Raw genomic sequence first — 15604 nt, forward strand, 5'->3', positions numbered from 1 at the left:
AATAAAAAAGGTTTATAATGTGTTCTCGTGTTTACGTACAGTATGTAGCATGAGATAAATACCTCGTAGATGTTGTAGAGGTTGGATCCTTCGTCGGGCCAGTAGTGATAACACTGTTTGACTCCATTCTCTGCCAGTGATGTCAACATCACGATTACAACGCAGCCGTTTTCCCATACCATCTGCAGACAAAAGAGAGACACACCGTGGCCACACTGCAACCGCTTAATTACTGCGTGACACGTGTAATTACAGCACTCAGACGCACAATCAAAACTCATTCCATTCAGTGCAAATTCAAATTTCATTTTCATTAGACACTTTTTCTCTGCAGCTGCTTCCAAATCCCCGAGCACAACGCAGCATTTAGAAAATATGCGATTTAAATATTTTCTCTTTGTGGAAATTGCCAGCTTGAGCAGAAGGCAAATACCACAGAATTCAGGCCTTTGATATGGAGCTTGTATATTAATAAGGGTTGTGCGGCAGTAGGAGGAATCATGGAATATATCATAACCACAATTACAACAATGTTGATGTTCGCTTCTATTGTAACCAAAGTTTTAGGAATTGATTTATACATTATACATACATGCAATATATATATATATATATAGAAGAAATCTAGAAATATTGAATTCCTTTTATGTGGATCCGTCAGGGAATTGTTAGAATGAAGACTGAAGTAATAGTAAGGTGCACTCTTGCATTTCTAGGTCTATAGTTACAAGCTACATGCAAAAAATTGTATCAGGCTGCAATGCACAGACACAATATTTCAGGCGTGATTTCCATTAAACGTATTGTACTTGATACAACGTCCTGGCCCCATATGGTGGGATGCGAAATGCACAGACTTCATTATAAAGAAGAGTGCAGTATCAGTAATAGGGTCCTCATGATGTGCCATTCATAATACAGCTGTAGCAGAAGAGCAGAGGATCCTGGTGCTACTTCTATATGTCCAATAGCTGCGCCCCTAAGTAAGGATTGTGTGCCTGCATACACTTAGGATGTCTAAGGGATAACATTTCTTCTTGGAGAGCACCTTGTTGGTATAAGGAGACTCTATACAATACTCCCCTGGGAATTTAAATATGCAAATAGACTGTTCAGAGACAAAGAGGACAGGAACTCTAGTGCCACCTACTGTAAGTAGGATATTAATAGTCAATATTATCTCTTTAAAGAGTCTTAAGCGGGCTTTACACGCTCGAGCGTGATAGCACCCGCCCCCATCATACGGCCGATATGTGGTGATCGCTGCCATCACACGCACATACCTGCTCTGCGACGTCGCTGTGATTGGTGAACCGCCTCCTTTCTAAGGGGGCGGTTCGCTCAGCGTCACAGCAACGTCACTAAGCGGCCGCCCAATCAAAGCGGAGGGGCGAAGATGAGCGGGACGAACATCCCGCCCACCTTCTTCCTTCCTGCTTGCTGGCAGGACGCAGGTAAGGAGAGGTTCCTCGTTCCTGCGGTGTCACACGTAGCAATGTGTTCTGCCGCAGGAACGAGGAACAACATCGCTACTGCAGCAGCAACGATAATTGGGAAGAGGGGGGCATGTCACCGATTAGCGATTTTGAACGTTTTTGCGACGATTCAAAATCACTAATAGGTGTCACACGCAACGACATCGCTAAAGCAGCCGGATGTGCGTCACAAATTCCATGACCCCAATGAGATCGCTTTAGCCACCTTTAGAGTCTCGTTACACGTAGCGACGTTCCAGCGATCCCGACAACAATATGACCTGGTCAGGATCGCTGGTACGTCGCTATATGGTCTCTAGTGAGCTGTCAAACATGCAGATCTAATTAGCGATGCAGCAATAATACGTAACAACCTCAGCAGTCGTTGGGACCCTGTCACACAGAAGCCATTCTGACAACTCAGACCTCGATAGAACGCTGAGTTCTGAGTCGCCAGCAAGGTCGCTCGTCGTTGTTATAGCATCAAACACAGCGATGCATGCTGCCTAGCAGGACGCCAATGATCAAGAAATGAACCAGGACATTCAGGTATGATCGGAGATATCGCGTCAGGGGGCTGGTTGCTGCTATGTGTCACACGTAGCGAGATTACTAGTGAGGTTGCTGTTGCGTCACAAAACCTGTGACGTTTCAGCGATCTCACCAACGACATTGCTATGTGTGACGGGGCCTTTAAGTCACGGGTCTGTCATGTTTAACAGACAGTCCTATAGTTTCCGGCTGCAGAAGGTTGCAGCATTTGTCTACACAAGCCGCTGTCTGACTTTCCCTTTTTCTCTGCTTGGGATTTATCCCTTTCTCTTTAGGACCCTGTGGATTTCCTCACCTTTTTAGCTGTCAATCTATAGCACTTCCCTTTGTGTCTTTATATACTCTAATTCCTCCTTACTATGTGCTAGTGATACCGCTAATGCTCTTGTCAAGTCTTCAGTGCAAGCAGTCAGCTTGTATTGGAGAAACTTTGTTGCTCTTGCAGTTCCTCTCCCTGAGTCTTCTGGAGATATTTGTTTACTTTCTCCTATGTGTATTCCTTGTGTGTTCTTTGGAACTTAGTGGGGTTGACTAAGTGCTCATCCCATCCATTCCCAACCTAGGACCTATTTTAGGGTCAGCCGGGGTCAGGTATCTGGCTCAGGGCATAGGTGCGGGACCTATCTAGGGTGGTGAGGGAAGCCAGCAGTCAGCGGTAGGTTTGGTCAAGGGTCACCAACTACCCCTTCCCTAGACACAGGGTTTCCCTTCTCTTCACTTTTGCCATTCGCTTTCTACTTCCTCATACCTAGCGTGACATCTGGTCTCATGACATATTAGAAGAAGCCAAACTAGAAACTCCATTTTCAGATATGTATTTCTGAGTGCTTGCCCCTCAAAGCAGACCTTGATTGATTGGATGAGGGGCTTCTTACAGGGTGCCTAAAGGGTAAAGTTTGTCCTTGCTGTGATCTCCAAGTTGGCATAGGGAGACGTATAGGTTATTTAAATATATGACCAAAGGAACATTGACTAGTTTAACCCCTTAGTGATGGGAACAAATTTTTCAAATCTGGCATGTGTCACTTTATGCGCCAATAACTCTGCAATGTTTTAACATATCTCAGTGATTTTCAGAATGTTTTTTGTGACACATTAGATTTTATGATAATGGTAAATTTAGGTTAATATGTTTTGCTTTTATTTATAAAAATATCAGAAATTTGACAAAAATTTAAAAAAATCAGCATTTTTCAAACTTTGAATGATTATTGCTTTAATCCAGATAGTCACACCACACAAAATAATTAATACATAACATTTCCCTCATTTCTGTTTTATATTAGCTTTTTCTGTAAAAATGCTCTTTTATTTTGTTAGGATGTTAGAAGCTTTAAAATTGTAGCGGTAATTTTTCATTTTTTTTTTTCAAGGACATTTACAAAACGTATTTTTCTAGGGACCTATTCAGTTTTTAAGTGACTTTGGGGGACTTATTTATTTGAAAAAGAAAAACAAAATTGATATTTTAAAAACCACACCCCTTAAAATATTCAACGCTTCTGTCAGGTAGTTTATTAACCCTTCAGCTGCTTTTCAGGAATTACCGTAATTAAAGGTGGCATGACCGGAAATTAAAATGGTATTTTTACCACCTACATGATGCTAAGTTCTGAACAGGTCACTATAGCCAGCAGACTCCAAGGCCGTTATGTGAGAATGCCATCATCAGAACCCCACAACTATGATCTCAGGATGCCGATATGGTTAAAAAGGAGCCCCCACCCTCTGTTAACCATCTACATGCTGTAGTCACTTTTGACAGCAGCCATGGTTGGTGCCAACACCGACAGGGACTGATGCAGCAGGGTGGCAGCTGTAGTGTACAGCTGACAGCTGCTGCATTGTCACCATTGGGGGAAGCTATTCACTTATATATCAGGTCAATAAAAAGACATATTGGTGTATACTGAGGGGTTAAGAGTCTCCCTAAGCCAATTTTTCGCTCTACAAAAGGATACAGTTGGTCCCTTATACTCCTGTTAGAGACCTATCACGTAGCAAAACCAGTACTCCTGCTTTGCACTGATGAGAAGCAAACATCCAGAGCCACATATCTGCAAATTCAGTTTCTGGTTTGGCTACTTATTCTAAGTCATCTGACAAGATTCTTTTGTTGAGAATAAGAATTGAGTATCCAAAAATACCTAATTCAGCCATTTCATAGACTCAGGTATATAGTTCAGTAGATGTAAACTAACGCACATATTTATGAATGTCTTTGTTTTCTTTTACTAACACGTGTATATATGTATATTGTATATTTAGTGATTTTCCTTAAACACAGTATATACCAGCACATGTAATCTTAAGATGGCTGCCATTTCCTGTCTACACCCAAGGTGATAAACAAAAGAAATTCCTGGAGCCTGGACTGACTAATCCAAAGAGGATATGCAGATTTCCTATACGTCATGAAGCCCCGACCTACGATACTTGATTGGACTAAAACTTTTGTTCACACCCTTCACTTCTCGGTCTAGGGGCTTTGTTTAAGAATAAAGTTCAGTCTTGCCTCAGCTTCTGTCGTGTGAGAGAGTGTTATAATTGATTCAATTAATTATTATTCTTTCTCGTTGTGCACACAGGACATTATGATTAGAAACAGCGGTCAGATCCAAAAAGTGACCGGTTGAGTCACGTCCTTAACACTTTAAAGGGTTAATATTGACTTTTAGGATTGCAACTTATAGGTGGCACTAGAGGTCCTGTTCTCTTTCTTTTTGAAGATGCAGTTGACATAGCCATGAACTTTGCAATTAATGGCAGGATGCACATGAAGTTGACTGAATGTGACAGTAACCAATACATGTACTTTGAATGAACAACCAAAGCTTATATGCAATGTCAAAAACATCATCATATCTGCTCAACTTCAACTAGCGAGTTGGACTGAAATGTAATAAAATAGCAGCTCTGCGTAGTATCAAAGGAATTCAATGTTGAGAACTGTTTGTCTTAGAAGCAAATAATCTCAGGGAACTCGAAATATAAAAATATGAGATTTTATACTATTATTTATTGAACAAGGTTATTTAAACTTTTACTTAGGGGGAATATGAGGCTTTCAAAGTCAATATGTTGTATGGGTCCCATGTAGCGGGAACCTCACGTCTACCTGGAGATATTGGCATCTATGCTTTGTTGCTTGCACTGTATTATTCATAACAGGTTGAGAAAATCTATATTTCCTTGGGTTTCTACCAACATAAAGATAAAACTAAGACCTGCAAAATCAACCTCTATATTACATGTCGGTTATTATTTACTTTCTAATGTTGTAGGAAGAAATGTTATATCTTCACAATAGCAAAATGGTTGGACTAATCCAGAAGATGAATTTCTATTTTCAGAACTTTGGGATATGTGTGTGTTTAAAGCACACCAATCACCAGGATCTTCCTATATAACTTAAAATGAGCAGCTTTTTGAGTGACAGCAGCTGCCGATCAGCTGATAGCTGAGGTGGGTATTCATATTGATTCCGGCCCCCCTGCCTGTCCGTCCTCCCCCTGTTATTTATACTAATTCTATTATAGAATCATTTTACCAAGTAGCTAGAAGGACCTGTGGTGATGTCATACCAATGTGACCAGAAGGGGTGGAGCCTCAGCCAACATAGCTGATACCAGGAAGCAACATTATTTTTTTGTTGGCTGAGGCCCCGCCCCTTCTGGTCACATGGGTATGACATCAGCACAGATCCTTCTAGTCACTTAGTAAAACAATTTTATAATATAATTAGCATAAATAACAGGCGGAGGAGGGACAGGCAGGGGGGTGGGAATCACTATGAATACCCACCCCAGCTGTCAGCTGATCGGCAGCTGCTGTCATTCAAAAAGCTGTTCATTTTACAAACTTTACTTGCTTGTGTTTCAAAACATATACATCCTAGCTGACAACTAAAGCTATGTATAGAGTCAGCCTGATAGTGCCAGTATAGCGTTGGCTTTAGATTATATTGGTGCGCTTTAACACATGTCTGAGATTCTCTGCCTGGATCTTGGACCAGGGCTTGTACTTATAGATCTGGGCACAATTCCTATGTAAAATATAATTAAAATATTTTACAATTTACATATTTCAGCTCTCCTTAAATTGAAACTCCAATAAAACATATCCCCATATAAATGGTTACAATGTGCTCTCCATATACAGGCAGCAGATTATTTATCCTATTACATCGTAGGGCTTTAATAACGGAGCAGTGTAATAAGTTTATTCTTTGGGCTTGAATATATGAGTCCTTATTTATTACTCTCATTTTTGGCTGGATGCCCTGACTCTCTAATGCATGTAGAATCTTATAGATCACTCCTGTGGGAAAATGTAGTAGCCCTGTTACAATTTGTTTAGATGAATATATGAGAGTCTTTTGCCTGGCACTTACTCACTGTCCCTTAATATGTTGCCAATGAAGATGATATGCATTTTAATATGAGAACCCTTAAAGGGGGGTTTGTCTGCTGGGATTTGCACTGATCGATAGTACCGGGTACTTTTATCCCAGTACCCGTGCCTGATCACCACTCCCTAGTGGGCCAAACGAGCGCCATGCTCAGCTTTTTCTGGTAGCGACGTACAGAATCAGTGGTGGTCGGGTGCGCATCCTTTTGCTACGTTCTAACAGGATGAAAGTTCCCCCACCAGATGGCCCCCCACTGTTCTATCTGTTACTTGTAACATATATGTTCATCATTCTTTAAAATCTGATCTATCATGCACTAGAAACTAAACATTTCGCTAATATACGGGGTTCACCAACACAACTCTCTGCTCTGGATTTCAATGAGAACTTCCCAGGAAAATCAATGAACAGATAATTTTGTTGGTAGCAACAGGACACACGGAGGAATGGAGGCGCACTCAGGACTATGCCGCCATGGTGCTGCTACATGGCGATAATATAGGGCTACATTATGATATTATTATCACATAGATTTTGTTAATATGGAATCTAGAAAAAAACCCTCAGTGTGAAATCATAGACACATGATGGTCCACTAATATCCCATCAAAGTCTATGGGTGGTGTATTACAACTCTGTAGACCACGGAGGCTGTACAGTGCTGTAATACAGAAGTGTGCACGAGCTCTACCTTTGTGTGACCAAAGGAGCCGTGCAAAATGCTCTACTGGTTAAACCGTACCCATCATACGAAATGTTGTAAAATACCACAGGATGCCAATGTCTGTCCTTGATACAATAACCCTAATTCCAAGATGTACTGTACATATATATATATATATATATATATATATATATATATATATATATATATGTATATATATATATATAATATATATATATATATATATATATATATATATATATATAATTAATTAATCATGTACCTGCCAGAAATCAGCTACCGTGGAGGGGAGTGGTCCTTGACTTGCAATGTAAGCTGGGTTTCTTGGGTCATGGTCCATCTGTAAAAGAAGAATTCAAATCTCAACAAACATCATGGAAAATAGAATTGTGAATGATTGAATAATATCTAATTTGCACGGTACAGAAATATATTAAATTGAACAGTTCATAACCAAAAAACCACTGAAGACTTTTATCATTTTGAGGTTTAAAGAAGAATCTGTCTGGACGGACATCTGTCTGGGATGATTTAGTGAATCCTGCTTTGAGCAGGGGGTTGGAGTAGATGACCCAGGAGGTCCATTCCAACTCTAATATTCTATGATTCTATGATTCTAAGACACAAATCCATTGAGTTCAACCTATAACCTAGAGTGTTGATTCAGAGGAAGATAAAAATCCAAAAAGCCAGATGTTAAATCACTCCATATTATGGCAAAAATTCCTTCTCAACTTCCCAACTCCCTCCTTTTATGAATTAGAGCAATCGTACTTGGTGTTCAACAGTCTTCAATGGCATAACTAAGGTCCTGTAATGTCTAAAGACGAGTACAATATACCATAGAGACAGCCCATATTAGTGTTATATACGGTGGACCTCAAGCTTAGATTGGTCATATATATTCATCTATTCAGAGAAGATAGCTGAATGTTATTCCATTCTCACATTGGATATGGACCACCTGGGGTCCGTAAAGGTCCATGGGGACCTCCAGCAATTAAATACTAATCCTCTAGCCTAACAAAAGAATACAGCAGCACTCTGGAAGTGCTAAGTGAATATATGAAATTCTCTGTATGTAAACAATGAATGTATACATACATCATATGTATAAAATAAAGGTATTTAGTGCATAAATTGACCAATTCATGAAAGCCCACCAGCAACGACATGGTGTACCTTTCTTTGATGGGATCCTAAACCTAATGTTTATCAAACACTCCCTTCCTGGACTCAAACCCTGCTTGTATATTGTGCAGTCACACTTGCTTTTTTCTGCTCAGAGGGGCAGAACAGTGATTTGTATAATCCTCTGCCCTGTCAATTGGCGATGAGCATTAACTTATGGGGTATAAACTCTTATTTTATTCCTGCTGATCTCCTGAGTATTCGATTTTTTATTTTTTAATGCGTTATATGGTTCCAGAGATATGGGCCTTTTTATTTAGTGCTACTTTTTATGGCCTTTACCAAAGGGGTGTGTCTTACTGGATTTTCTTGGGGGCGTGGCTTTACACTGTTCTGCATTATTACCCTGTGACTACACCCCCTTGAGAAAGAACATAAAAATAACCACTAAATAAAAAGGCTTATATCCCTAAAACTATAGCAGATTAAAAAATGATCAATAACAAACAAAAGATATGGAATAATTGGGGAAAGAGTGGCATAAAAATAAGAGCAAAAGTTGGCCACTTTTGACCTGGTGACAGATCCTCTTTCAATTTTGGTACCTTTAGCTCTCCATTAATTATCCTCCCATCTCTAATCAATGGAGTACACAATAAGGTTCGTGTCAGATGGCCATATATTCTCTAATTCGAGAGAATAGGGCCGATTATTCAAAGTGTGATCTGATTCTCTTGGATGAAGAGGAGATGGAGAAAAAAAGTCCTCATTTTCTCCATTGTGTCAGTCCGTGAAAATAGGACCACAGTCAGATGTTATCTGAGAGCAGTCCGATGTTTTTCACAGAGCCATTGACCCATAACCGAATGTGATCCGATAATCAGATCCAGATCAGACGTGCTCGACCTCATATGATAACATTGGTCTGATTTGATCAGACGTTTATTCAAGATCGCACTTGGACAGAAATATGGTTATTAGAGCCCTAATGAGGACTGATAAAAACAGGGTCAACATAGACTCAATGATTTATTTTTGAGCAGCATGGAACTAGAAATAAGCTAATAAGTTTTTTCTTCCTTACAAATTCTTATATTTATTCCTAATAAACTTCCCAAACTTAGAAAACATCTCTGGTTCATATTTACTTGTATACAGAGCGACTTGTATATAGGTGGAGATTCACAAGCCTGAATTGCACATTCGGGTTTCCTGGAGAATTCAGTGTGGAACTTATCAGATAATAAGTTTTTACTGCTTAGAAAACATTCTTGATTTATTCTGTAATTGAAAAGATATACTTCTATATACTTACCCATGAGCTGCAATTTATGTACAAAGAGAGTACTGCTATGGAAAAGCACAAGAATGATGTCTGTTTTTCCAGGAATAAGTGCAGTTTATATATTTCATTCAGTACATTTACTTTACATTGTCGCATTTCTTTTTTTTTACTATTTTGACTTCATTGAATGAAGGGTCTCAGCATAAGACCGGGGTCAGACTAGCTTATAAATCGGACGATAAAAAAAAAAAAATGATTGCACTCAGCCCAATGCTATTCAAAGATGCAGAGCAGATCTACGTGTTTTTCCTGAAATCGGGCCGTGAAAAAAAATTGCAGTAGAATGGCACTTGGCTTACGCTGGCAGCAGAGATTGAGCCAAGTATCATTAGTATATCACATCCCATGCTCTATACAGTAGTGTGATCTTAAACCAGATAGTGTGTTGCAGTTTGCCTTAGGCCGAGGCCACACGGGACCTAATGCGATCCTCGCATGACACTGGGCTCACATTGGCAGTACAGCAGGAGCCGAGTGTCATGCGAGTGTCACTGCGACTGAGGTCCGACTGTGCGAGCGGACCTCAGCAGCGGTGGATGGGCCGGCTCTGAGCAGGGGCGGTCCAGTGCTGAGGAGGGGCGGGCTGGCATGAAGGAGAGGGATGAATTTATCTCCCTCTCTCCTCCATGCCATTCTCGCCATGCACTCACGGTATACCGATGTACCGCGAGTGCAGTGCGATCTTTCTCTCGCCCCATAGATTTGAATGGGTGCGAGAGAAAAGCAGGGTTTACACGCTGTGATCTCGCTAGCGAGATCGCAAGCGATCGTACCCACCCCCTGTCGGTTGTGCGACATGGGCAAATCGCTGCCCGTCGCACACAACCTCGCTTACCCCCATCACACGCACTTACCTGTCCTGCGACGTCGCTCTGGCCGGCGATCCGACTCCTTTCTAAGGGGGCGGTTCGTTTGGCATCACAGCGACGTCACACAGCAGCTGTCCAATAGAAGCGGAGGGGCGGAGATGAGCGGGACGTAAACAATCCGCCCACCTCCTTCCTTCCGCATAGCCGGTGGAGGCAGGTAAGGAGATGTTCATCGCTCCTGCAGTGTCACACACAGCGATGTGTGCTGCCACAGGAACGAGGAACAACATCGCTAATTAGAAGAAAACGATTTTTTGTTTTAGGACGACCTCTCCACGGCAAACGATTTTTGCCACTTTGGCGATCGTTTTAGGTCGCACATAAATGTCACACACTGCGATATCGTTAATGACACCGGATGTGCGTCACAAACAACGTGACCCTGAAGATAATTCATTAACGATATCGTAGCGTATAAAGCCCGCTAAAGAGTCTCGCATTACAATCGCAGCATGCTGTGATTGTTTTCTCAGTCTGATTGGGGCCGAGAAAATAATCGCTCATGTGTGCTGACACATTGGCTGATATTGGTCCGAGTGGAATGCGATGTTTTATCGTATTCCACTCTGTTCGATTTTCATGCCGTGTGTTTTAGGCCTTAAAGGCACTTCTGAGATAATTCCCGAACACTGCTCCAATAAAGAAAATGCTTCTGGCAGTTACTGCAACATGCAAGCAAAATCCCATAACATGATATGGATGCTGTGGCCAGGGCCGGACTGGGACTGAAAATCAGCCCTGGCATTTGAGAGCAGACAGGCCCACCTACTATGTAGTGAATATGAAGTATATTTGCAGAATGCTTGAGGTCTATAGCACAATTACAGTGTCCAAACTGCTGTAAAGCCAGAATTACACTATATGTAATTGAAATTGCCTTACAGAAAATTTAGATTGTTCTTAAAGGGACTCTGTCAAGAGGCAGGACTATATTTGTAATAAAAACCTCAATGGTCTTTATTACATGCTGTCAAAAAACAATTGCAGATATGCTGCCCCCCTCCCTACACACATACTTACTTGCCTAGATGGAGGTCTTTATTACAGTTATGACCACAAACAACCAGTCAAATAGATCTGGCAACATTATTCCAGCATACTCATCATAGGACAAAAAAGGAGTACCATGAGCACTAACTGGTCACATGGAGAAAGTGGAGCTAAACCTTCAAATAGACGACATATGTAGCAGAGCCGAGAAACAGGTGGCCTTCCCCCCGATCCATAAAAGTCCTTTATTTTGTTTGCTTAAAAAATCATGGATGCAGGAGGACGAAGCATCGCTGCCCGCATACTCCTACATCGCTGCCTATATCTTCCTGCATTGCTGCCGTCTCCTCCTGCATCGCTGCCCGCATCCTCCTGCATCGCTGCCTATATCTTCCTGCATCGCTGCCCGTCTCCTCCTGCATCTATGTTTTTTAAGCAAACAAAATAAAGGACTTTTATGGGTCGGGGTGAGGGACACCTATTTCTTCTACACTCAAATCTCTTTTATTAAAATTATGGCCCTATCTGATGTTAGAGCAACGTCACCTTCAGCTCTATACAACTCTTGAGCTGGCCGAGAACGGTGTCACTGTTCCTGCCATGGGCATACACAGTAAATCAATGAAGCTGGTGAACTTACAACCTCTAAGGAGCCACTGGCTTACAGTCTTATAGGGCTATGGACGGTGCGATAAGTCATTTTAATTTTTACCTTGACATTATCATATACTTGTTTACTTTAAAGGATCAAGGTTAAAATATCCTGACTGTTGCTGGTATTTACACGGGACACTTCTGCGGAACATGGATACACTGCAGTTAGTTGTTAGTAACCGTTAAATAGGTAACCCACTACTTGGACACCCCTTCTGAAGCCCTATGTTCTCCCTCCCCCTAAGGAAAATAATAACACCTATATTCATTTTTGGTGCTGGCACTGTTTCAGTGGTGTCAGCTCTGCCTCTCCCAGGGCTCAACTGATATTATGTAACACAATCCCTGTGGAAAATCAGCGCTGGCTTCACTCTATCCCCCTGTCGGAAAAAATTAATACATCCAGTGGAAGTAAGAGTTGTTGCCCTCTCATTTCCTTCTGACGTCCATTACATCTGTAGGAGGGAAGAATGGAGCCAGCGCTGATTGGTAGCAGGGATTGTGAACCATAAAAATGTCACGTGAGCCCTGGGAGAGGCAGAGCTGGCACCACTGAAATGGTGTTATTTTTTCTGGGGTAGTGAAAACAGGGATTCAGAAAAGATTGAGTAGTGAGGAACAGTTTTAAGAAGAATAGAAATGTGGTGAGAATGCTCTAAAGGTTATAGGTGTTATCCACTACCTGAACAATGCCTTTTTCAAATAAGGTTACCTCCCTTGTAAAATAATAATGACATATACTCAAGTTGTACAGAGACAGAAAGGGAATGAGACAGACAGACAGGGAAAGAGACATACAGACAGTGAAAGAGACAGACAGATAGGGAAAAAGACAGACAGGCAGGGAAAGAGACAGACAGGGAAAAAGACAGACAGGGAAAGAGACAGGCAGACAGGGAAAGAGACAGACAGGGAAAAAGACAGACCGACAGGGAAAGAGACAGACAGACAGGGAAAAAGACAGACAGATAGGGAAAGAGACAGACAGACAGGGAAAAAGACAGACAGACAGAGAATGAGAGAGACAGACAGACAGGGAATGAGAGAGACAGACAGATATAGCATAAAAATCTGACTTTGCTGAGTACAGATTATACCCAGGAATTGAGAATTTTGAGCATGAAAGATCTGTCCAGGAGGAGAAAGAAGCAGATTTGTCTGATGACATATATTACAAAGTTGCTGATTTTTATGTATATTATTAATTTATTAAATAAAAATTAAAACGACGGTCATGCTTTAAATCTACATTCAACCTAAACAATTATGAAACTATGCAACTATATACTCAAGGAGGCTGTTTTTCAGTCTATAATTGTAATGATTACATGAAAATACAGTCAAACTGTGCAATACAAGGCACATAGTAAGAGTACATTCAGATTCTTTAGTACAAAGCATCCATAAGAACATATGTTTCCTTGTAGAAATGTCGTTACACTGTCATTTAAATGATATAAATGTGACGGGCGCCTGCATTACGTAGCCAGCTTGCCATTCATGGTCTGCTAGACAGAAGCGGAGGTAATCAATGCTGATTTGAGCAGTGCTGTCAGGGAGCTTAGCTATCGGTTACATCAGAAGCAGGCCATTCGTCGCCTTTTAGCGATAATCAGCTACTGTCAGAAAACTGCTTTCTGGAACGCAGCAAACATAATGATTCAGAACAAGGAAATATGCCATCTGCTTATGAGAACTAAATATAATTACAGCAAAGCTATGAACATTTCGTAGGATGTGACACAATTAAAGTTCACCTATCACCTAATATCTTGGAAATGGAAAGGAGTGGGCAGATTTTACAAGTTTGGGATTCACAGTTTATGAAACGCTTATCTATGAACCATAATTCCTTATTAGATCAGTGCACTGTATTATTTTTTGGGGGCAAACTAATTTAACTGTATTCACATACATTGTCTTTTGTAGAATGAAATGAAAACCATAAACTAGCTAAAGGGGTGTTCCAGTACTAAAGTTAACCGTAATGAGCTCAGGGTGGTGTATAAAGTATAAAACACAATTTATATTTCTCTGTGTGATCTTCCCACTCTTCCTCCCTCAATTCTGTATCCTTCAGCCAGCCTCCTGGCATAAACATTTGTTGAAGGGTGTAATATGAATGATGCAGCCAATCAGTGATTGCTGATCGGCTGCAGCTTTAACATTTTGTCTGAACAGAAAAAGACATATACGGCGTGTGTCGCCAGATGAGTAAATGACCATAACATTCTTGTTTGCTTGTTTGTTTTTACACCCCCAAGGACCATTAAGGTTATTTTTTAAAGTACTGGACCACCCCTTTAATTAAAGATAAGCAGCAGAAAGACTCAATATACTGAGAATATCAGTTAGTTTTTGCATTTTATGTGTGTGTATGCTAGAGTAGGTATAGTTTTATTGGTGTATACATTTGTCCCATTATAGCTTTTGACAAGTTTTTTAAGACTTCAGAGTCTCAATTTATAAATTTGGGATATCCCTGAAAAAACTTATGAAGGCCTTAATTGACAACTTAAACATTCAGTGGCTACATATAGACAAATGTAGCTCAGATTGAACAGCACTCCAACAATTTGGGTTTTGCCTTAAACATTCAAATATGATCCAAATTTAAGAGTTTGTACTGTATTTAGCTTTATCAATGTTTCGGTATTGTTAGAATATAAAAGAAGATAACATTTTTGGTGCAATTTATACATAAAGGAAATATATATATATATAGTTATATAGATAACTCAGGGTTAGAAATAAGCGAACCCATAAAAGTTTGGATTGGCGAGTTCATCCAGACTTTAGATAAAGTTTGGTATGGGACCTGGACTTGACCTGAACCCCAATGGAAGTCACTAATAAGGCAGTTCGGATCTCCACCCACAGACAGCCAGCCATAAACAGATCACTTCCGGGGGTGGGTGGGCAGTATTTCCATTTTTTTTGGTGCACACTACATACGATCATATTGTTGTTTCACCCAGTGTGAGCTGTTCAAACACTGCAAGCGGCTCATACTGGGCTGAGCACTGAATGTACCTGAGCACAGTGATGCTCGTGAGAGTGGTGTTCATACGTTAAGCTCCCAAATTCCGAACCCAAACTCTGTTTTATTGTTAAAGTCTGTGTTTGGTACGAACAATGAACACCGAACCTCGGATTTGCTAATCCCTACACAGGGTATTTCCATAGCTTTCATATAACTGAACAGAAACACTGTCAAGCCACACAAGAGGGTCACCATTCCTTTTCCCAGTAGTTTACAGTTTTCCAACCTTTTGTTGGTGATGAACATACAACTGACAGTGATGAGCTACACTGAATATTATTAGATATGACTGAAGATGAGCAAATCTGACAAGAATCACATTCGGCACATCACTTGAAAATAGTAGCAACATTAAATTTGTATCAAAGTTATTCAGTATAAATGGAGTGTTCCTCATGATTCTCTGGGGTCTATTTAGATCCTAGAGTATAATAATCATGGATGCAAGA

The 15604-nt window shown here is 40.7% G+C and overlaps 1 protein-coding gene across 1 annotated transcript in view; it reads right to left on the reverse strand.

The window, feature by feature from the left end:
* Positions 1–15604, reverse strand: part of PTPRN2 (protein tyrosine phosphatase receptor type N2) — a 1389072-nt gene that overhangs the window by 55215 nt on the left and 1318253 nt on the right. The window contains exons 17-18 of the mRNA XM_075315450.1: positions 7386–7463; positions 63–182 (exon numbers count right to left, since the gene is read on the reverse strand). Of these exons, the coding sequence (XP_075171565.1) occupies positions 63–182; positions 7386–7463 (198 nt within the window). The remainder of the gene's footprint in view (positions 1–62; positions 183–7385; positions 7464–15604) is intronic.

This window comes from Anomaloglossus baeobatrachus, chromosome 6, assembly GCF_048569485.1.
Source record: "Anomaloglossus baeobatrachus isolate aAnoBae1 chromosome 6, aAnoBae1.hap1, whole genome shotgun sequence".
NCBI classification, from domain to species: domain Eukaryota; kingdom Metazoa; phylum Chordata; class Amphibia; order Anura; family Aromobatidae; genus Anomaloglossus; species Anomaloglossus baeobatrachus.